Source organism: Colletes latitarsis, chromosome 9, assembly GCF_051014445.1.
Source record: "Colletes latitarsis isolate SP2378_abdomen chromosome 9, iyColLati1, whole genome shotgun sequence".
NCBI classification, from domain to species: Eukaryota; Metazoa; Arthropoda; class Insecta; order Hymenoptera; family Colletidae; genus Colletes; species Colletes latitarsis.
Window position 1 is genome coordinate 20992724 of NC_135142.1, and position 23547 is coordinate 21016270.

Below are 23547 nucleotides of genomic sequence, written 5' to 3' on the forward strand. Positions count from 1 at the left end.
CGATTTTATATATAATTCGTTATATATTATACGTTATTTCGTTAATTATTGTTAAATTTGAATTTAACAGAACTGTTTCATAGGATGTACTTCTGTATTCGAATGAAAGATATTTAGGGAAGAAATTCAACGAAGGAGATATTATAGGATGTGTTTAAAAAAGCATAAATTAATTTATAGTATATACTATACCTATATACAAAGCGTCCCGTATTTTACAATTAAAAAGAGGGTTTCGTTCAAAAATAGGACGATACGTTTTTGTGCCCTCATTCCATAATTTAGATCAACATATTTTCTGCAACTTCTATGAATTAAATTCTTCTTTAAATATTTTTACGTTATAAATATATTATATTTTCGTAACGCACAATAATTTATTTAACGTATACAATGACTTACTTCGCCAGGAGAAGTGGATATTAATAATACTTTTACCAGCAAATGTTTACGTTTACTATCGACACGTAGCAAAAGCGTACATTAGAAACTTAATATTTCCTCGTTAGCAATCTGATAATATAATCTGACGCTTAATTTATATTACCTAGCACAACTTCAAGAATAAGGTTTTTGATAAAAACATAATAATCAATTTATATGAAAAAATATTTAGAAATTTTATCTTAGATATACTCCTTTTAATTGCGTTTAAATTAAACTGTAATAGCAATGAGTATACTGAAAGAAAAATTTTACGAGTGCGCGTTACAGATAATAGAAGAGAGAAAAATATTACAATAACACAAAAGAAAACATACATCATTATTTCCTTTCGCTTCGTTATTTTACCACCGAGCGGAAGAATTAGTTTGTGTATTATTAGAAAGTTCGCTAGTTTACTTTATGATTCTGTATTACTTATCTATTGTACCAGTACCGTGCAACTTCATTATTCCGATTATTATGGAGGTGTTTTAATTTTCCCACACACAGACATTTTACAATTACAACTTCGATATATGGAAATTTTTAAAACAATAACCGCGAAATAATATTTCACGAGAACCAGCCCGAGCGTGTCTTGCATCACTATGATTCTTGATTCGCCAAATGTGAACATCAGGTACAAGATTATCATCGATCGCAAGGATGATCATCGACAAGAAATTCGGTATTTTCATCGATTTGGTCATCCCGATTTTGCTACGGATATATATTCCATGTCTTCCCGAGAATCTTATCGAGACCAACGATTCTCCGTTACATTAATCGCATTGATCGGATCACGATCGTTCTGCAAGCTTGATTGGCTGCTCACTCGATCACGCTTCGAGCGAAGCTCGCTTACGTAGCTTCTTCTTTTTCTTCCTTGTCCACGCTATCCCCTGCGTGGTTAGCTTCTTCTGCTTCCTGTTATCTTTACTCTATCATCTGTTACCTCCTTGCGCAGTCAGTGAACTCGGCCTCCTTTTTCCATTGTCGTTCCTCATAATTGCCATCCTTCGAGCTGGTCTTTGCACGCTTCAATTTCCGCGGTTTTCATTGACGACTCGAAGTGATCTCTCTTCCGTTGTTCTTCGACGGTAGAAATTGAGATCAGCCCATACACCTTTTTACTGTTTATCCACGAAGGCGAATCTGCACTGCTTTCACGATTTTTGTATTCGCTGGATTTCTAGTTTAATGGCTGGCAAAGTATTTCTTACTCGAAAGCGGAGAGAGAGACTCTTGGTCGAGAAACTGTTATCTCCATTTTCGTTACGATTCGTTCAAAATGAGACACTGTGGTCGAATTGACGCGCGCCAGATATTATAATCCACGCTTATTTTGTGCAAGTATTTGTCGGTAATGCTTTGCGCTACCCGAGTGCCCCTAAATTGCTTCGTGCTACTAAACTAAACTGCTTAGAAACTAAAAACATTCACGGTAAAGTTCCCTCAACTTATTTGAAATTATGTTTTTGTTTTCCTTACGTGTAAAATAAATGTTTTTCGATTTATGACCACAAAAAAATAGTTTATTCAAGGTTCTATATTTCAAATATTAATATTTTTATCGAATGTTAAATATTATACACTTTATGGAGCGATTAGAACAGGAAATTCTCCAACAATCTACTCTTTGTTATTATTCAACCAGCTATATTTTAATCTAATTAATTTGTAATGTGTGCTCGTAATTATAATAATTCCATCTATATTTGTATTAAGAGAATTAATGAATAAAAATAGTTTGCGAGGTCATGGTCGTGAATAATTTGCTGCATCGAGTAACTGCACGATTATTCCGCATCAACCTGTATTTCCGGTTGTCGCTTTGCAACGTGAACTCCGGTGCGGTCATTCGTACGCATTCTATGACTACAGAAGTCAGTTTGGTACACGGCATAGCTATAGTTAGCTTGGTACACAGCCAGAAATTGCAGCAAGACGCATAGCGATTATACTTATCGTCATAACACTCTTCGAAACGTCGAAGCCTGGCAACGTGCAAATCCTGGAGAAATGTAACGCAAAAGTGCAAACAAAGTACCGGTAGAGGCATATTTATGCAGCGTGTGCAAACACGTTGTTAGCAAAGTTTGAGGCTACTTCGACGCTACTCGTTAATACAAGCAGAAGGGGATTTATAGATCATTTGTTTTCGAGAATCGAGACTATTTCGAATAATAACATTCCAAATTAAATTTCTAATTGCTCGTATCTCGGAAACGGACCCTCGAATCGCAAGATGGTAAGGGCTGTTTATTTTCTCTTAGCATGATTTGGAATGGGCTGTATAAAAATACCGCGAGATACGAATCAAACGTATTTTATTTTAATTTTCGGTATTACACAAGAATAACATAAATTGAGGGAGGCTCGAAAGTGAAGCTTGAACGACGTCGCTGTTCTATGTTTAGACTTCTTTCATCTGCCCCAAGGGATTGTAGAAGCCCTTAAAGCGTTACTGGCCAGACAGTAAGCGAGGGTACTCATTCGCGCGTAAGTCATTAGCTGCGACAGTTTTCTTGGAACGGATCAATTATTGTATCCTGACGTGTAAAAAATTGGACGTTCTTGTTTGGTTTTCCGCGGTGAGTTTAATTACTTTTCTCGAGACTTACGTGTCCTCGTAATAAAAAGTTGAAGGACTAATAATTCTGTTGCAGAAACGTAATAAGTATATAAAAAGACAATTCGAACAATAAAGTATTTGAAAATGTGAATTGTATCTATCCACGAGAAAACAAATATGTGAAATTTGGAATTTAAGAAGAAAAATCGAAAATCTTATTCGTATTTAATTTGTGACAAAGCGTTATGGGCGAAGAGAGAATTCTATGATGTTATTTAACTTTATATGAAATATTATGTGTACATTAGCTACAATAACGGACATACACTCCCATCCATTAGTCACCGGACACTCGGTAAATGCAGAATAAGGACGAATTGACATAAAATGAAATTATCGCTTACTAATTTATTATATTATACGAGAAGCACAAGCCATACAGTATGTTAAGGATTTTACCTAAAATTTCAAACTAATTATAGCACTCTGGCCAGTTATTTTACTAAAATAATATTCTAATCTCTTCTTGCTTATCTAGGACAGTTACATATTTATTTAGGTTATATGCATTATAAGTTTTCCAGTAAAATAATAATTTAAAGCAAAATAAGATAATAAGATTGCTTTAGAAAATGGTATTTTAATTTGCATTTGTCAAGGTGGACAAGTGCGTGCTCAGTGATTTATGGACGACAGTGTATACTTAGGAATACGTTAATATTTCATATGAAAGTACTATTTTACTTTGCCTATTGAAAGCTTACTGTTTCATTCGACCTCCGGGTTTAAATCAATTTTTAGGTACAGGAAATTTGATATTTGTATTATATTACAAATCGAAAGAAACTTTCTCTTGTGCTTATTTTTTTACTTTTAATTTCAAAGTAAACATCAATATGGATGGCGCACTTCTTCTTGTGCAAACGAAGGTATCCAATTAACGTGAACCTTTTAAGGAAAACTATGTCGAGTCAGCTGCATACACCTGTAAATAGAAACCAACCCTTGTCGTCAGATAGTTGATTCGAACGAAGAAAGTAAACTGACGACTGGCACTATGTGTTTCAAGACCAGAGGAAAGTGTTCCTGATACAAATGGAATACTAGTATTCTGACTGTAAATGTTTATTGCAGGTATAAAACTGTCTGTACGATATTTAATACTTGCAATGTATATTTATTCGCTCCATGTTTCATGGCTACCTTGCAGAATGTATTTTTTACTTGTACGTTAACTACATTCTTGCAATTCACGACGAATAATGCAAAATTATTTCATATATTTTGTACGACTACTAAATTAAAAACAGATCAAATTACTTCAAAGTACTAATTTCTTAATGTTTTCTCTTTAAAAGTATCTTAATTTATATAGTATTTTCTTTTTCTAAAATTCTTTAGCGCAGTAAAATATTTAAAATCTAATATTGTTACGATTCGACGAGACTCGGTTTGATTTGTTGGATAAAAACTTGTAGTTCTCGCGTGACTGTCGATTTAAGAATTACCCTAGCCCATGGTGACGGTTTTTATAATGAAGAAAAAGTAATGAGTGCATTGACCGCCGTTCGTCTCGGGCCTTTGTCGGTGTTCTACGGAAGATGCAGCACACCTTGAAGAAAAATGGGATGAAGCAGGTAGTTTAAGACAGTGAAAGAAGACGGGAGAGACAGACATAGAAGGGACTATCCACGTGTCGGAGTAACGGTTCGCTGAATTATTTACAGCATGACGGAGAACTTTGCAAGCACAGAAGGTTCTTTACACCCGAGTTGCATACGAGATGCATACCAACGGATTTAAGTACATCGTAGATGTGTCGGGAGATACGGGTACATACTGATACATATGCATATCGAGAAATTACACTTACCTATATCCTCCGAATACTACCGAACCATGTAACGTGTAACAGCGACAAATATCAAGCTTTAAATTCAAATAATACATTTATCAAAATTTCACAAATATAAATTTTAAAGTAAAATTTTAAAAATTAAATTTAGTCAACTCACGAATACCTTTTAAGAAACTATAAATTAACAAAAATTGATTTTTAAAGCGTTTATTTGAGAACTCTATATAATATTTATTTCTTCTTTTGGCTTCCAAAGTAAGTTCTCGCAAAGGATCCTTTTTTAACATTTTTCGGGTTAAATTTCTTTTGGATACGTTATGGTTTAAAAGTGTGCGACGCTGTGTTGCTCGTCTGGATCGGATTTTAGTGATTCTGGCATGAATTTTGTATAAAAACGATGGCGAGCCATGCAGCAATAAACGGTGGGTTAGTATTTCGTCGGCCACTGGTGTACGGAATACAAAAGGCATTCCAGAGAACGGTATTGGAAAATACTCTGTCTTGAGTTACCATGACTTACGACAATATCCTCCCCAGACGTATTTATGCTGCCATAGGATCGTGTGTAGGTTGAAGATGCAACGATATATCGGGACATATAAACCAGTTACAGGTCGTGAGCGAAGCGCTTGTCCCCGACAGAGAATCGAACGGACGAGGCAAAACGACGGAGAGAGAAGGAAAAATAAGGAGAAAGAGGAGAGATTGATCGAGAAATAGGGTGAAGGATACGGGAGAGAGAAAAAGAGAGACGGATTATCACATCTCGTTCTTTCAGACAGCACGGCGCCCATATTAATTACTTATCCGGACGATTTGAAATAAACAGTGTAGCGTGGCATACCTACTTTTTTAGATTAATTCCAATTGCGCTCGATCCCCAGGGACACAATGCAATACGATGATGGCTGTGTAACTTTAATAGATTAGCGCATCAACATTTAATACATCCTTCACTTTATCAAATTTGTACGCTTCTAATTTCGCGATTTTATACAATTTTCATTGACGAACGAAAATGTTCAATAATCGACGATACGAGCGAAAATTCGCATTTTTACTTACAATAAAAATAAGCAGCATCGCTCGAAGCCGAAGAATAATGTATTGCAGATACATGCTCTTGCTCTGCAGTCTATTTTCGAAAACAAAACACACTGGGAAATTTCAAACAGTGTTACGCGTTGCATTGATCTCCAAAGATTTATACTGAAGCCTTCTCGACTTTGGGCTGTAGTCTGACATCATCGGATCTGTTTATCTCACGAAGTATGCGTATACCAAGTAACAGATCCAGAACCGACGCCAGAAGCCTAACTCCATGCATTGGGTCAGATTGACCCACAAATTACAGAAGCGTACATGAAAACTGTAATTCGCTTCCCTTAAAAACCAATTATTTGTATCATATTTCTAACAATAATCGACAGTCATCGTACAATATTTTAACACAGGACAAAGTGTTTAAAAATTCCAAAATTTCCAAATAAGGCTCAAACGTTATTTTTTCACATATGAAAACGTATTAAAAGATATTTCTACTGCGAAAAAATGTTGTTTGGCATTGCGTTAAGCAACTTGTAACAGGTGTCCCTTTACATTCATACATTTTTTGCTCCGTTGAGCATGTCTGATTCGGGCACGACAAAGCAACCGCAGAGACTGATTAAACACACGCGTAGCACACACACATACACACACACCGTGAAAGAAAGTATCGAAGCGGAATTACACCACCAATTAACCATTAATTACATTTACAAGCGCGCATTTTAATTAGTATTTTAGTGCTTCAATTTTTGCGATGCAGTTTCATCAGAATTCTTTTCGTTTCTGCTTTTTTCAGAGCGATCCTAGTACGGCGTTTCTCCGAGCAGCTCGTGCTGGCCAGTTGGAGAAGGTTTTGGAGTATTTGGAATCGGGAGTGGACATTAATGCTTCAAACGCTGTAAGCTAGCAACTTCATAATCCCTGTTTTTGTAGTTTGTAGTCTATGTGCGATGTACGAAGTACACTGCGAGGTTTTCAATGCGGACAAGGACACTTTTATTCTTTTTAAATACAATAGCACATCCATTTTTGTAATCTCTGTTGGAAATAAATAATATTTGTTCGAAATGGTTTTCGCGTTGTACGTTTTGTTTCATTCACTGGTGTGTTTTTTGCTACCTTTATGCATCGATAACTAAAGCTATAGTAAAACATGAAAATATGTTTCAGATAAATGGTATTTATTTCTAAAATATTGAACAACACTGTGCAATTTTAATTATAAAATTCAATATTTTACAGAAAGAATTACAGAGAATAATTTCCTTTGCTTTCTTTCATCTAGGCCTTTCTGTATCTATCGATTCGATTTCGGTCTAAAAATTCCTTAATTACATTTTCGACATAATTTCTTAGTTTCATATCTTTATCTAAAGAATTTCAAAGATTTTAAAAGAGTCTGAATTCCGACGAAACCATGTGATATATCGTTGCTCTGATGAAACAAAACTGAATATCGTGTAACCAAAGTCAGACGTTTTTCTTCTAATGTCGAGTTCAAATGGTATAATTGCCTACAATAAAACTCCTTAGTTATTGTTTGATTGCTAGACAGCAGTCTATGACCAAGTAACTCCTATATCGTACCAAATAACTGGCAACGTTTTCTTAGAGTAAAATCCTGTTTTTAAGTTCACACATTAACGATACTACATAATACCTATTTGTATTCTTTATAGTAATTTCATTAAAGAAATGTTATTAATTAAATGACTTGACCTTCTTACTTTAACATACTTTGCCTTTGGGATATAGATATAAAAATACCAAATGTTTCGTTACGACTATGACAAACGTTATTGATATTGATATTTTAGTCCAGAAAGTATTATAAAAGCAAGCATTCATACTTTGCTGATGGTCGACTGCGGTAGTCATTGTCTACATTTGCAAGTCTTTCCAATACTTTTTGAATGGAGGTGGATCGTGAAATGAATTCAAACTGTGGCCAGTTTTCTAACTTTGTCGAACAGCAGTTCGTATAACATCTTCAATATCTCTGACAGTACTTCATGAAATGCTAAATTTCAAAACTTTGATACTGATGTTTATATATTACCAGCATTTACATATATCGAATGGATACGTATGTACATAAACCGCGGTCAGTTTTATTGCTTTATCGCGTGGACCTTGGGAAAGCCTTGGAACGATACGACCTAACATTAGGAATGAGGTACGTTATTAATAAAAAATGGTGATGCATTAATTACAGAATGGCTTAAATGCTTTGCACCTGGCAGCTAAAGATGGACATTTGGAAATCGTCAGAGAACTTCTCAACCGTGGCGCAGTGGTCGATGCCGCTACCAAAAAGGGAAACACGGCATTACATATAGCTTCTCTTGGTGAGTGGACATTACCATTCTTATCTTTTGTGTATTTTTTTATATGGGACAAGGATGTCAGCGCAAATTGACACAGATACATGCCATTGTACTTTTTCTGTTACCAAACTTGTTACGTGACTGAAGAAATGAAAAATATAAATTGAAATTATTCATAGATATTCCCGAGAACGACGCAGATTATTTAAATTAATTATTTCTAGTTACTTGGTAGGAAGCTTTCCAAGTTTCATTTTTGTGTAAACGAGTACTCGAGAGTAAAAATTAATATCTTGTTACAGCTGGTCAGGAGGAAGTGGTACAATTGCTGGTACAACGAGGTGCTTCTGTGAATGCACAGTCACAAAATGGGTTCACTCCACTCTATATGGCTGCTCAGGAAAATCATGATTCGGTAGTGAAGTACCTTCTGAGTAAAGGTGCTAATCAAACATTGGCTACTGAGGTTTGTAATATGTTTTCTTTATAGAATACCAAGTGACTTATATAAGTTTGTAATAATATACAATTCAAATACTATTTAAAATCTTCTCCATCGTGTTTGGTAAATTTTGGATAACATAGATATTTCATTTTAAGATACTAATTAGTACCCTCGACACAAAATTATCCGTTTGTTTTTCATACGTATTTGTAGGATGGCTTCACCCCATTAGCAGTGGCGATGCAACAGGGCCACGATAAGGTAGTAGCAGTTCTGTTGGAAAATGACACTCGTGGTAAAGTTCGACTGCCTGCCCTCCACATTGCTGCTAAGAAAGACGACTGCAAAGCGGCTGCCCTACTTTTACAAGTATGTCGCAATAATTTGTCACCGAGGGTCCTGCGTTCGATGCGATGCAATCGGTAGCGAAAACGAACGGAATCCAAATGCCGATTGTTTCATTATGGTTTATCTGTTACAGAACGACCACAATCCCGACGTGACATCGAAGAGCGGTTTCACACCGCTCCATATAGCAGCACATTATGGCAACGACCGAATTGCTTCCTTGCTTTATGACAGAGGCGCGGACGTTAATTTCGCGGCAAAGGCAAGTAATCCTTACGTAACACCGTCGACAATGTTATAATTTACAAATTAACTTAAAATGATAGATATCTTCAGCGATCTTAACAAACCAATTCAACATTCAACATCGAATGTTTCTCAGAAGCAAACAATTGGAAAACTAAATTTGTCTATTTCTCGATCGTCGATATTATGAGTCCCAACTAAGCGTCGATATTATGACAGTGATTCAGTTATGCATCACAAGTGTCTATTTATTTTACAGCACAATATTACGCCAATGCACGTGGCAGCAAAATGGGGAAAAATTAAAATGGTGAATTTATTGACGAGCAAGGGAGCGAATATCGAAGCGAAAACGAGAGATGGCCTTACACCCCTCCATTGCGCGGCTCGATCTGGCCATCATGAGGTCGTTGATATTTTAATCGAAAAAGGAGCACCGATTGGTTCCAAAACGAAGGTAAAAATTGTCTTCGAGTCCGTCTCTATTGAATTAGCTGACCTTTGTTTTCTGTTGACAGAATGGTCTTGCTCCGTTGCACATGGCTTCTCAAGGAGATTATGTTGACGCTGCGAGGATATTATTGTATCATCGTGCACCGGTAGACGAAGTGACAGTAGATTACTTGACGGCGCTACACGTGGCAGCTCATTGCGGACATGTACGAGTCGCTAAACTTCTACTCGATAGAAATGCCGATCCAAACGCACGAGCTCTGAACGGCTTCACTCCACTGCATATTGCATGTAAGAAGAACAGGCCGAAGGTCGTTGAGCTCCTTTTAAAGCACAAAGCTAGCATCGAAGCTACCACAGAGGTATTTATTTTTCTCATCGCATTAGTTTGATAGTTTAGTCTTTCATATCATAGATATCATTATACTAGTCGCTCCTTCCACATTTGTCTCGGCTAAAATATCGAGAAATATTAGAACTATACATTAGTTGAGCCGTAACATAAACTGTACACTGGGTTCATTTATGTCTAATGAAACAACGACTGAACCAGACAAATACTGATCATTTTAAGGTGTTACATATTTATTACTGTAGAAGGTTCACGCTGACATCAAACATCGTTAAAAAAAAACGTGTTACCAAACTTTCTGTCTACGTGTTGTAAAACATTATTTGTGTATATTCGATCATAAAAGTAGCGCCTTTTTGCAGCTATTTGCACAATAGTAAGTTTGCAAATAAAAAGTATCCATTAGACTTATTAAGTATTTATACTATAAAAAAACTCGAATTGTTTATTGACCTAAAAGAAATTATAAAGGGAGCTACAGCTCTGGCAAAAATGACCCTGGTGTACAATTATAGAGTTAAGCCAATATAATGATAGTTTAGGGGAAAAGAGACTATTGAAAATAGTGGATTTTTTCAAAGTAATAATATAAAAAATATTATTATTTCTTAGTAATAACAGATTTATTTTATTGCTTAGTCTGGATTGACGCCCCTACACGTAGCAAGTTTTATGGGGTGCATGAACATAGTGATTTATTTATTGCAACATGCAGCTAGTCCTGATATACCAACTGTAAGGGGCGAAACGCCTTTGCATTTAGCTGCCAGAGCGAATCAGACTGATATTATCAGGATACTTCTTAGAAATGGTGCCCAAGTTGATGCCAGAGCAAGGGTAAAGAGATATATTTAATATTTGTAAATTTCCATCCTCTTTTTCTTATTTTAATATAAGATCGTAGTAACGTTTTAATTTTTCATTAACTTCGTTAATACTCTTCGCTTTCGTGTTCTTGGTTTATCGGTAAAATTTGAGCGATATGAACATTGCAGGAACATCAAACACCACTTCACGTTACTTCCCGATTGGGTAATGTTGATATTGTAATGTTATTACTTCAACATGGTGCCGATGTAGACGCTACGACGAAATATTTATATACACCGCTTCATATTGCTGCTAAAGAGGGTCAAGAAGAGGTGCATCTTTGAACATACATTTTGCTATCGTCATTAATATTTAGATAAATGATCTTGATCGTAAAATTTGTTCCGGATAGGTTGCATCCGTTTTGTTAGAAAACGGCGCATCGCTTACCGCTACGACCAAAAAGGGATTCACTCCTTTGCATTTGGCAGCTAAATATGGTAACATGAACGTAGCAAGATTATTGTTGCAAAAGAATGCACCAGTCGATGCTCAAGGAAAGGTTAGAAGCAATTTTGTTGCGTTCTTTTTTTATTATTTTATGATATTAAATATGTTCGTACGTGTCAAATACTAATCACGATAATTAAATATAGAATGGAGTAACTCCACTTCATGTGGCGTCTCACTACGATCATCAAAATGTAGCATTACTTTTACTTGATAAGGGTGCATCACCTCATGCTATGGCTAAAAATGGCCATACGCCATTGCATATTGCTGCACGTAAAAATCAAGTAAGTGATGATAATAAAAGATATAAATTAAGCAAATTATATGGAATGCGGTTGACGGTAACAACATTGATTTATGTTTGATGCAGATGGACATTGCAACTACTTTACTAGAATACGGAGCAAAAGCAAACGCGGAATCAAAAGCAGGATTTACGCCGCTACATTTGAGTGCACAAGAAGGCCATACTGATATGTCAACGCTACTTATTGAGCACAAAGCAGATACAAATCACAAAGCTAAGGTAATACGAATCACATAAAAAGTTGAATGTTACAGTTTTTTAAATTACTCTTTATCGAATAATTTTTATTTTTTGTAGAATGGCCTCACGCCGCTTCATTTGTGCGCACAAGAAGACAAAGTTAACGTTGCCTCTATCCTCGTTAAAAATGGTGCTCAGATTGATGCTAAAACGAAGGTGTGATATCATATTAAAAACAATTTCATTGCCGTTTAAGTTATTCAAACGCATCTTTATTTACTATAGTTTGCAAAAACAAAATTTTTAAAGTTAAAATTCTGTTAACACTGATTTGTTTTTATTTTAGGCTGGTTATACTCCATTACACGTGGCAGCTCATTTTGGTCAAGCAGCTATGGTACGATTCCTTTTACGATCTGGTGCAGTCGTCGATAGTAGCACTAATGCAGGATATACACCACTGCATCAAGCCGCACAACAGGGTCATACACTAGTGATCAATTTATTGTTGGAGGGTAAAGCTAAGCCGAACACCACAACTAACGTAAGTTAATTTATAAACATTTCTTGTTTATAATTTTTGCTTATGTATCGTTATTAAAAATAATTTATTTTTTACAGAATGGTCAAACTGCTTTGGATATTGCACAAAAACTTGGTTACATTAGCGTCATTGAAACTTTGAAAGTGGTTACGGAAACCATCATTACAACGACCCACACGATTACTATCGAAGAGAAATACAGAGTTCAAGCTCCCGAATCGATGCAAGAGACATTCATGAGCGATAGCGAAGATGAAGGGGGTAAGTGTTTACTTCCTTCCAATTTTAAAAAATTTAAATTGTTGCTATATTGCAAAATTATCAAAATATTGCGGCGTGAAAAATTATTGCAATAATAATTAGAAAAATGCAAATAATTTGAAGGACAAATCGGATCACCGTTTTGCTGTGATCAAATTGAAATTTAATATTCTGATTTGTTTATTTCGTAACTTGATATATTTAATATTTGTATTTTAAGATAATATTTTAGCGTTTTAGGAATTAGACCTATATAATAGAAGCAGTATTAAATTGCCAAGATGCTTGTATTTTAACTTTGCTTCTGTGATGTGCGCTTTTTATAGTTAGTGCAGCCTATAGTATGTACTCAAGAGTACTTACATATCCAAATTCGTATATTTATTTTTAATACAGATTAGAATTATTGCATGAAATTACTTCTTCAAATCATAGATTTAGCAGAAACTTATTCGAAATTAATTATTAATTCTCATCATATGCTTTTATAGCTATTAAACAATTTTTTTGCCACTTCAGCACATGATTCTTTAAATAAACAATTACCGATGGATATCATATTCACGTAATAGTTTTTGCAATACTAGCAAATTGCAACTTAGAAAATAATTCTTTCGCGATTTTTTATATTTCGATAGCATTTCGTTAAAGAAATGTCTGTTTTTATATATACACATTATCATGTAAATTGCAGTTTTTCAGAGTATAATTGTAATTGCATAAACTAAGAAAAATAAAATATTGTAGCATATACAATGATTATGAGTATATAATGATAGCACTTTCCATTTCATTACATTTTAGTACTGATGATTCATTTTAAAATGCATGTGTTTAGAGCATGAAAGCACAAAAAGGTCAAATTTACTTGAATGCATATCATGAACCCTACAATAAGTTTTCCAGTACAAACTAGTGATGTTCCCTTACCCAAGAAATTATAATTATACAACCAATTTTCGGGCAGCAAAAACACTGACACTCATTGACAAATATTTATGAATTCGATCGCACTACCAGCTACGACGCCATACTTGAAATAACGAGAAAAAAGTTTAGAGAAAATATTTTCCAAATTTCAAATTTAGAATCGAAGTGCTAGATGGTGATATATATATATATTATTTGCTTGTCTTGTTGCGTTTATGTTACATTCATTTCGCAAGAGCATGTGTTTAGCATATGTTCACTGGGTTGTTGCTATAATTACGAAATATACTTAACTTTCCTAACCTATACCTATAGTTTTTAGACGTAATAAAATAAAATTTAGAAACGATTTAAAGATATTTGGCTTATTTTATGTATAATATCATAGACCACGAAGGTTTAGAATTTTAATGGAATTATTTCAGTAATGTAGTTGCCTTCTTACACAGGTAATATATTTTAGCGCTTCTTATAGGTAGTGATTTAGAATCAAATTGTGAATAAAATATTACGTTCGCAAAGATAATTGCGTTACAATTTATATTTGAGACTAAATCTGTTTTTCAATTATCTGTGTAAGACTTGTACAATAAATAGGATACATATCGTAGAATAAATACCTTTACATTATTTAAATTAGCTGAAACGAAGTCGACTACAATGAACAATGTACGTAACAGGTTTGCTTGTTTGCTTAACTAGAAAAGATGTAAATATGGCGTCTGTCGCAGATCGATTTTCAACAATCGAAGTTGAGGGATACTTCATTTTTATCGAACTACCCTTTCAGTTCGATACATGGTCTCGTGTTACATGGTCTGTGATGTTGCGTTACTTTCGGTGTAAATAAATCGTCAGATTTTGATTTAATTCTCGGTGAGTAATTACAATTAGGCAGAATTATTCGTGACTTTCTTTGAAGCTGTAAATTAAGTGATACGCGTATCGAGAAAGTCGAAGCAAACGAACAAAACTGCGTCCTCTCGCGATTGGCTTGTATCTCTTGCTATGTAAGGTTAGCTTTTTAACAACCCAGTGATAGCGAAATTTAGAAACAGTGTTTATGGTGCAAAATTAGCTTTTTGATAAAAAAAAAGTGTCCTTACTCGACGGCGTACGATGTAGGTGGTGATGAAATCGGCATGGCAGCCATGAATGTGTACGGGCAGCCTCCACACGCGCAACACGCGCAACACGTGTATCTTCCTTCTTACTACCAGGGCCAAATGACCTATACCCGTAAGTTGTCTGTACTCTGTTTCTGTCACTCTTTCACATATCACACGTGCGCGTAACATTTTACATTTATATATATATCTATATACATACATACAGACATACATGTATCAGCATTATGGGTACGTAAATGAATTTTGCGTACATGTGTAATGAATCATTCATTTTCGTTTCTTGAAATTTAAGTTTTAAAATCTTGTCGCTTTTCGTTTATTATGCCAATTTCTAAGCATTTATACGTCTGCAGTTTAGTTACTTAGATAGTCAAGAATTTATTTAAAGAAACTGAACGTATACTTTTTTTGTTTACTGTATATTAAATTGTAAATTAATTAAAACTGTAATTCGTAAAATCAATTGAACGAAAATTTTTGTATGTTTTGTACTATTTAGTTTATTATAGTGGATTGTTTTTCCTGTTATAATACGTAGAGACGTAAATACAGAGACATGCACAGACATACCTTTCCCCAAAACCGCTATTTGTTCACACTCTATTTCGTTTACCATCCTTGTTGCTCCATTTCTCCCGTGTAAAACTTGCAAGCCCCGTATCTTTGAAACGCCTGTAGTAGTCGTAAAACCTACTCAACGATATTTACGCTTTGAGTTTTCAACACTGCAAACAATTTGTATTGCATTATACAAAATACTCTGAATGCTATCGAAATTTAAAAGAAGTCTTGTTTGTCGCGATTTTTAATCGCAATGATATTAATTCTATAATTATAATGGACACCTTTATTTTATTTTATTTTTTAAATATAGAAATTAATATTTGGGGAACTCTTTGATAATTTATTTAAATCTAATGGATATCGGAAACAGGAAGATGCTTTTTTTTGTGTTATTTTTTTTAGAAAAGAATGCAATTACGAATCAGTCAAGTATGCGGTACAAGATGATAGGTTTATATATAGAATTGGCGTTATCCTTGCTACTTATAATTCAACGAGATCATTATCATCTTTTCATTAGTCGTCTCACTGATGTATCTCATATGAGATCCATTTATTATGCCAGAGTCATAAGTATAACTTCGTCATTACGGTATTTATACGCACGTAGTACTATTATGTTCTCGTTGAAATCGATAGGATCTGACGAAATAATAAAAAAAGTTTAGATATGAAAAATATTTTTCAACATTTTTTTCTCGAGTTGTTTGAATAAATTTTGATCGATATCATTGTTATATAATTTGGAAAAATCAAAGTATTCGCGTAATTAGAAAAACGAAGGATAATGTAACCACGTTATTAAACACGAAATCATTGAAACTATAGGTATTATTTGTTTCTAGGTATTTTTTTATTCATTACGTAAAGTGTAGTAACTATGCAAAATAGTAGGCTTATACTGCAGCTCGTCCATGAATCGTCACAGATAAACATAGTTAAAATGCAGTAATAAGCAGCAATAAAATCGTGAAATGATTCCAGCGTGTGTAAAATACATATCCACATGCTATCCTACGAGAAGTGGAACAAGTCTCCATATCACGGAAACTGACTTCGTCAGTATCTTATAAAATGATTGTTATCTTTCATTTTGATGTTTACGCGAACCTTGAAATTTTGCTACCATGATTACGTTACTTCTTCTTAATAGGGCCATCTATATTGGCCGAACCGTCGAGGGTGTTTGCTGTTCTATCGACAAAATTTGACCATACGACCGAAACAACCTAAATCTGCACCGCTTTCTGGTCAATTTTGATAAAATTTTAAAACTTTATGCATCAGCGGGAAAAAATTTTCTACATCCCCAAGGAAGGGCTGAGATTTATCTTTGCAAATCGAACGTCGGTGTTGCGTTCTCACGTTTTTGCACATAAAACAGAGAAAACGGTACATTAATGAAGTAGGGCGCGTTACTACTGTTAATGCAATTTGCATAATAACGAGTTGTGCGATCATTATGCCAGTCGGCAGGAACAGACTCGGGCTTGTGTGATCTGTTTTGACGTATCATTCTCGTACCTACACGCATTCTGCTTCAGCTGTTACGCAACAGCCGGTGTGCGTCTTGTACTATATTATTCGTGCAGTTAGTCTAACCCCTGCTAAGCTGGCAAATCGCCAAATACGATTCACGACCAAAATACCAAAATTTATATAACGAGCTTGTTTTTCTTTCGCCTTTTCTCCCTTCCGGATCGAATCGCAATTTTTTTCTTTTTTTTTTTTTGTTTATTCCACGCGTTTCAAATACTTTTGCATAAGAACGTGAGAAACGCGGATCGAGCGATCAACGAACACTAACGGCGGCAGTTAACGTTAATTGATCACGTTACACCGTAAATGGGACGTGCACACACTTTGCGAAGTACGTACAGGGGGCTACGTGTGTTCTCGTTCATCCTCTTAAAAATTCTCCTCGGTCGATCGTTCGTGAAACGGGTCGTTCGAGTTTTCCACATAGATTAAACAACGAAGTCACGTGTCTCGTGCAATCAAGGATAGGTGGAAGGAAAAAATTTCTTCCCTCGGACGAATTACACGCTACCGACTAATTTTCGCTCGTAAAATTGTTTTAACGACTTTAATCGAATCACGGTCCGTCGACGACGGTTCGCGATATCGTTACGCGGGTCGCGCTCGAAGGCGCCGCGAATGCACCGAGGGGTGGGGAAAAAAAATTATTCGGTGGCCAACGATTGCATCTAGTCACGCTTCCGAGAGCTCGAGAAAAGAGTTGCAAGCGTTCGGGATGTAAATAAAGTAGCGGAAAAGCTCGAAGGCAGTTACTATTATAAAATTGGTGATTCACGGAATGAGGTCACGTTTCTGTTAGGTAGTCTTTGCGTAGAACTTGTATTAATCTTCAGTCGCTGTTCCTGACCCCGCCGGTGCTAGCACGCGACGAAATACCGCGGAAGAAAAGAAGCATTCAGGGCGCGCGGTTAATGCAATTTAACAAATCAAATCTAATCAGGCGAACCACGTTGTTGGGTTGCGTAACGTGGACCTCCAGTAATAGTATAGAGCCTGGAACGAAGAAACACGATCTCCCTACCGGTGCTAGCCAAATTTTTGATCGATCGCGTATCGATAAATACGCGAGCCGAGGAAGAGGATCTATAGAGAGGCGAGCCGGCCACAATTGCACGCTGTGTCATCAATGAATGCGTAGCGATAACGTGGGCTAATTGTAATTCGTGTGACCTAGCTCGCAAACCGTCGACGGTTAGTTGAGTCGGTGATGTAATTAGTCCTGTACGTACCGTACATCGTCAGTACATCGTATTCACTGAGCCGAGCACAAAGTTACAACGGTGTGGCGAACTGTCGTTCGTCGAGGTGCAGTTTGTTGCTGTCTTCGCGTGTCCACGGTGTTCGATAAGAATACCGATATCTGCTTTTCACCGAATCCACAGGACGAACATTTTTTAATCGCGTTCCCGCGGTTTTTCTCCACGTCGTTGCGCGAATAATACTAGTCGACATGGCCAAGGGACGACCGAAACGGAAGGAATCGAAGAAGATTGCGTGTTGCGGGTGTACATCCAGCAGGAACAGCGACACTTTATGTAAATATCCATTCCGTTGTTACATTACACTTTTCGTTATTTTTGGCGCGATCATTCCTCGCGATGATCGTTGCTCGAAATCGCTCGGTGTAATTTTGTCGAGTTTGGCGAATCGAAGTTTGCGATTTCTGACGGAGGTACGAATCAAACGTCGAATCTACGAAAGAATAAGATTCGGGGAAACTGAATAATGCTTCAGAGTTAGTTGGATCCGAAACACCTGAGAATATATGTTATGCGTTTGGAATGTTGGCAAACGTCATTATTTCTGTCACGTGGTTCTCGTTTCTGTGATATTATAGTCCGTGTATTTACATTCCCCGTTCCAAACAGAACTCTCGATCGTGTTGTTTCTGAGTTGGAAATTGAAAAATATTTTTGAAGTATCATAAATGTACGAAATTAGATGTACTATTTAAGGAGTTCGTTTAGTTTAGAGGTATAAAAATTGGGTAATATTTAAGATTTGTTTTTCAGGCAACTAATTTTGTACTAAATTCTTCACAAGTCACCATCAGATTAATATCTTTCGTTGAATTGATATGATTTTCCTCAGATATCAGGGGTTCGTGCAGTGCCACTTTGCCCATCAATCTAAACTCGCAGGCGTTGTACAGTTCGCACATTGATTTTATAATCCAGGTGTGGCACTGTTTCATTATGAATATCAATAGAGGTCTTAAAACGGTCGACGTCAAATAGACGTGGAATCAAACGGTCTATTCGATTGTCAGTCTTACGGGTTCTTGGCTTGCAAGAAATATTTTCTGTAGCCTTTCGAATATTATGTTTCATGGCTTTACGACAAGCCCCAACGATATGTCTGAATGTTGGCAAATGTTTCGATATGTGAGTTCTGGTTTTTAAGAAGTTGTAGAGTCTTTGCTTTGGCGTTATATTATAAATTTGATTTGTTTCTATTTTCAAGATAGAAAGTATCCTTGTTCGTAGGGAGAATTTTAAGTATATTACCTCTAGGGTGACTTTTTTTTAGCAGCGTTTGAATTTGAGTGCCACTTGATTTTGAATTTGATAAGGTTTTAATGAGATGAATTTCTAGTATCACCTAGATATATTAGATTAACTCGTTTAATACATTTTCTTCTATTTATATGATACGAAGATTTTGAAATACAAATCTACGGTGAAAATTGCGAATATAAGAAAGACTCTTTGTATAATAATTATCGTGGTGTACATAAAGTGATAACCAATGCTTACAGAGTGATAATGAACCGGCTTGCCACGCGACTTTGTTTTTAGACACTCTAACGTGTTAACAAACGTTAAACACTCATTCTTGCGAAAACAGTTAAATATTGAAACTTTCTTTTGAAATATGTACTCTATAAATCGATGTCACATGTTTAGATAAAAGCAGTGCAAGATTGCAGTGCACTTAAATCTTCAATTCCATCGATGAAAATAATTTAATTATTTAGAAATGTATTCAATTTGTGAAAAAATTAATAGCATTTTTATATCTTAAATCATAATATTTCGATATTTGTAGTAATATGGGCGTCAAATACTAGTATGGATCGTCTTATACTGGTGTTAAAACGAAATAGCGATTACATTACAATATCATCAGAACAAATACCTTCAAATATATTGGTTTTTGTTCTCTAGATCACAGTAATCAATCACACAGTCTATCCCCACCACTTATGGCCGTTGTATCTCCAATCTTACTTTTTACTTAACGATCATCCCCTTCGCTTGTAGACGTCGAATCTCGCGTGCAATAATCAAGGTTCTAGTGTTGTGCATTTCACACGGAATAAATAGCACAGTTTTAAGCATTTTTGATCGACGATCGCGATTATCCCTCTGGTCCTTCTGGAGTCAAGGATTAAACATTCTGCTCGAAGACGCTCCCAATCCGTTCGCGCGGCTGCGTACGTCCAATACATTCCGTCGTCCTTTTCGACGCATAAACCTAAATACCGATGCAAAATTAGATGCATATTTACGCTTAAGCTGCTGTACAAGCGGCAAACGACGTCGAAGATACAGTGCGGGACAAAATGATAAGAATCTACTCAAGACTAACAACATAGCCCACCTTAAATATGTATATTCTTCCAAAATTAAAAAATGTAAACATCTTCCAAAGTAATGGTTTTTTGGTACGAATAGGTAAATACTCTTTCGTGAGGAATAACCAGCTGAATCAATCGATGCATTAAATTGTCCATCTACAAAAAAACTGTTTACACTGTACTTCCCATTCGATTTACGTCTGAATTATTTTCTCAATGTATTTTCAATTTTTTAATGTATCTTTTGAGAACTTTCGAGGTCAGGTAATTTAAAAAAATAAATAAACATTGTTAAAAACTAACGAGTAATTCCAGGCACCCTGTGCGCCTAATTATAAACAAAAACATTAAGGCTACCACGTTGTCCCGCGCTTAGGGTGCCGCACACCTAATACCGTAAACACGAAATCGCTGGTCGCGCGTCTGTTGTAAACTCGTCGCAGTTTCCGTTTGAAAATAAAGTTCTCCGTACGTGGCTGAACGTAGGAAGTACCATACATTGATATTCGCGTCGCGGAACGATACTGGGCGGCCCATATAGGAAACGATTATCTTGTGACGAGGCCTAATGCAGCGTACGGAACGTGTCGAAAGTATCAGGCCATAAAACGGCGAAGAGAGAGAAACGGTGGGTCGGGATCGCTTAATTGGGCGTCAGAAGGAACGTGACTGTGATCTTCGCTAGTGACATAACAATGAGACGAACTAACATGAATGACATAAGACGCGAACGATGATATCGCGATGAACGTCGTCGTTTGGAGGGGCGACGATCAAGGCCGCCTAGTTCGCATCGCCATCGCAAAAAATGGACAATTTTCCTCGTATCGCGATCTTTTCCGTGGATTTCCACGTTTTCCTTGCCATTCTCAGCGACGAGCCAGTACGCGACGCGTTCGCGCCGCGATTAATCGACGATAAAGGTTTATTAGCATCGTCGAAGCGGCGCCCGACGCGACGCGAACAATCGGATGATACATTCGCGCGAAACGCTCTTGCATCTGGTTAAAAGTAACGAAGCCGAGCCACGATGCCCAGTCACCGCGATCGCGAACCAGCAGACACCGTTTTCGGGCGCTTTTTCGCGGTGAGTGACGCGCATTTTCTTTGTCGACGATTTCCTGTCGCGCGAACGTGCTCGACACACGTGGATTCGACGGAATTCGATTAACGCCGATGCAAGCGCGAAATAAATTAAGCGTCCCCGTCGATTACCAGGCGTTTTCTGTACTATTCTAGTCTATGACGCCGACGGTTAACTACATTCAACAAGATTCGACGTGATTACACAGTTTAGTTTTCAGAAGTGCGCCCGCGCGCTCGCGCGTTCACGCACGCGGGAAGATATAGGTCACTGCCTATGAGGTCAACTATTCGTAGTGGAAGTAGCTTAGAATGTGTTTCAGAAATGCTTCGGGAAGTTGTCCTTGAACAACCGCTAAAATTAGAGATTTCGCGTTACAGTTTCTCCATGTGGTATCGTTGCCGGCCAGTTCCTCGATGTTTATATTAATTTTAGATATTATTGATTCCACGTTCGTCGCTTCGAGATAAGGGATGACATCATTTCCATGTTTACGAGCAATCTCTGATACGTCATAAGAACCGCGGACGCGAAACAACCGTTTCCTCGTATTGTGATTCAGGAATGAAAAAATTCCGAGTGTTCTCGTTGCTAGTGAAAACTCGAATAATTTCACGCTACTTTCTCGGTTCGATTCTGTGGTAATTTGAATAATGTTGATTTTCTGCAAAACATCTCTGTATTTTCAACAGTTGTTTGCTAGGTTCTTGGAAGTGAATGGACTGTAGAAGTTGAAATCTCGTATGATAATTTCTGTACGGGTTTCGCGAATGTTAACGAATCGTAGATAATATAAGTAAAAGAGGAATAATATTTTTAATTTTCGACCATGTCGCGTTAATTATGTGATAGTCGATCACACGCGATGCAAATAATTCCCATTTATTTTGACAGTTGATCAGTCTCACGTGGAGCTACGAACGCATAGCGATAGACCAAATAAAATTTTATTTCCTTCCAATACGAAACGTTCGATTGTGATTTAATTGGATTTAATAGAGATTTAGGAAAATATTTACTGCAAATTGCATGATAACCTTAGGAATTTTAGTATCAATCTTATCGTTGTAATTGTATAGGAATTTAACGAAAATATTTATTGTGGAATATTAGCAAAAGTATACAGAATCTTACAGTATACCACAAGCTTAATATGCAGGCTACAAATTGCATTTCCATCTAAAGATAGTAACATAATGTCTCGATAAATTAAAATTTGTTTGCTCTACTGTTACATATTACAGAATTGCGAAACTGGACGTATTATCGTGTAATTACACGCACTGTGACTAGTTTCTTTGTCCAAGGAAACGTACAATTACAATCTAAATGACGGTTCAGGAAATAAATTCTGTGCTGCTTGTATGTAATTAAACTTGTCTATACTGATCTCTGTAATTATTTCAAGAACAGGAACAAATACGTTCTCGGTATCATGAAACGATTCGAGTTTTCCCTATATCTTAATATAATGGTTTGAATTTTGTAGTACGGTAGGACGACGATGATCAGAAATAATAGAAAACAAAGCATTAGGGGCAAATCCGATTAATGAGTTTTCGGTCAATCGATCGACGAGGACTAAACCGAAAAGGTCAAACAGCTAAACTATAGATAGAATTTGTATCTCCAAACGCAGTTACGATATCGTACTAGTACATATAGTTACACATTTTTTATACTATAATTAATACTTTGATAATAAACTCATCTAATAAGAAACTTCATACGATTGACAATCTTTGATTTTTATCAAACTTGGCGTGCACATGAAGCATTGAAAATGTTTCTTTTCTCTGCTGTAGCCAATTAGATATTTATAACCTGTTTGGCTACAATGGTACCACTTATGACTTGCTAATATGCTTATTGAGACCTTGTGCTCGTAAACAATCGAAGTATTTTTCATATTCAAAATAGTTTTCACTTTCTAAAGAAAAGGCAAATGTTTAATATTTTGTAATCCTCTGTGTGCCAAAATTGAAATTAGAGATTGTTAGTTGGATGATGCTATCTATAACCAAC

General features: G+C 36.2%; 1 protein-coding gene across 35 annotated transcripts in view; it reads left to right on the forward strand.

Moving 5' to 3' along the window:
* LOC143345222 (uncharacterized) overlaps nucleotides 1-23547 on the forward strand; it is a 95266-nt gene that overhangs the window by 21270 nt on the left and 50449 nt on the right. For 30 of the 35 annotated variants that reach the window (XR_013080220.1, XR_013080222.1, XR_013080219.1 and 27 more), the window contains 16 exons: nucleotides 6706-6807; nucleotides 8125-8257; nucleotides 8539-8702; nucleotides 8895-9050; nucleotides 9163-9291; nucleotides 9535-9732; nucleotides 9794-10090; nucleotides 10720-10917; nucleotides 11076-11222; nucleotides 11303-11452; nucleotides 11547-11687; nucleotides 11774-11929; nucleotides 12008-12106; nucleotides 12237-12434; nucleotides 12512-12695; nucleotides 14751-14864. Coding sequence is in view for 8 of the 35 variants with exons in the window: in XM_076772125.1 (XP_076628240.1) it covers nucleotides 6706-6807; nucleotides 8125-8257; nucleotides 8539-8702; nucleotides 8895-9050; nucleotides 9163-9291; nucleotides 9535-9732; nucleotides 9794-10090; nucleotides 10720-10917; nucleotides 11076-11222; nucleotides 11303-11452; nucleotides 11547-11687; nucleotides 11774-11929; nucleotides 12008-12106; nucleotides 12237-12434; nucleotides 12512-12695; nucleotides 14751-14864 (2566 nt within the window). In the remaining 27 variants the exon portion in view is untranslated. Of the gene's footprint in view, nucleotides 1-6705; nucleotides 6808-8124; nucleotides 8258-8538; nucleotides 8703-8894; nucleotides 9051-9162; nucleotides 9292-9534; nucleotides 9733-9793; nucleotides 10091-10719; nucleotides 10918-11075; nucleotides 11223-11302; nucleotides 11453-11546; nucleotides 11688-11773; nucleotides 11930-12007; nucleotides 12107-12236; nucleotides 12435-12511; nucleotides 12696-14750; nucleotides 14865-17684; nucleotides 18394-21323; nucleotides 21526-23547 lie in introns of those variants that run through there. The other 5 variants (XR_013080227.1, XR_013080245.1, XM_076772131.1 and 2 more) reach the window with 3 other exon arrangements.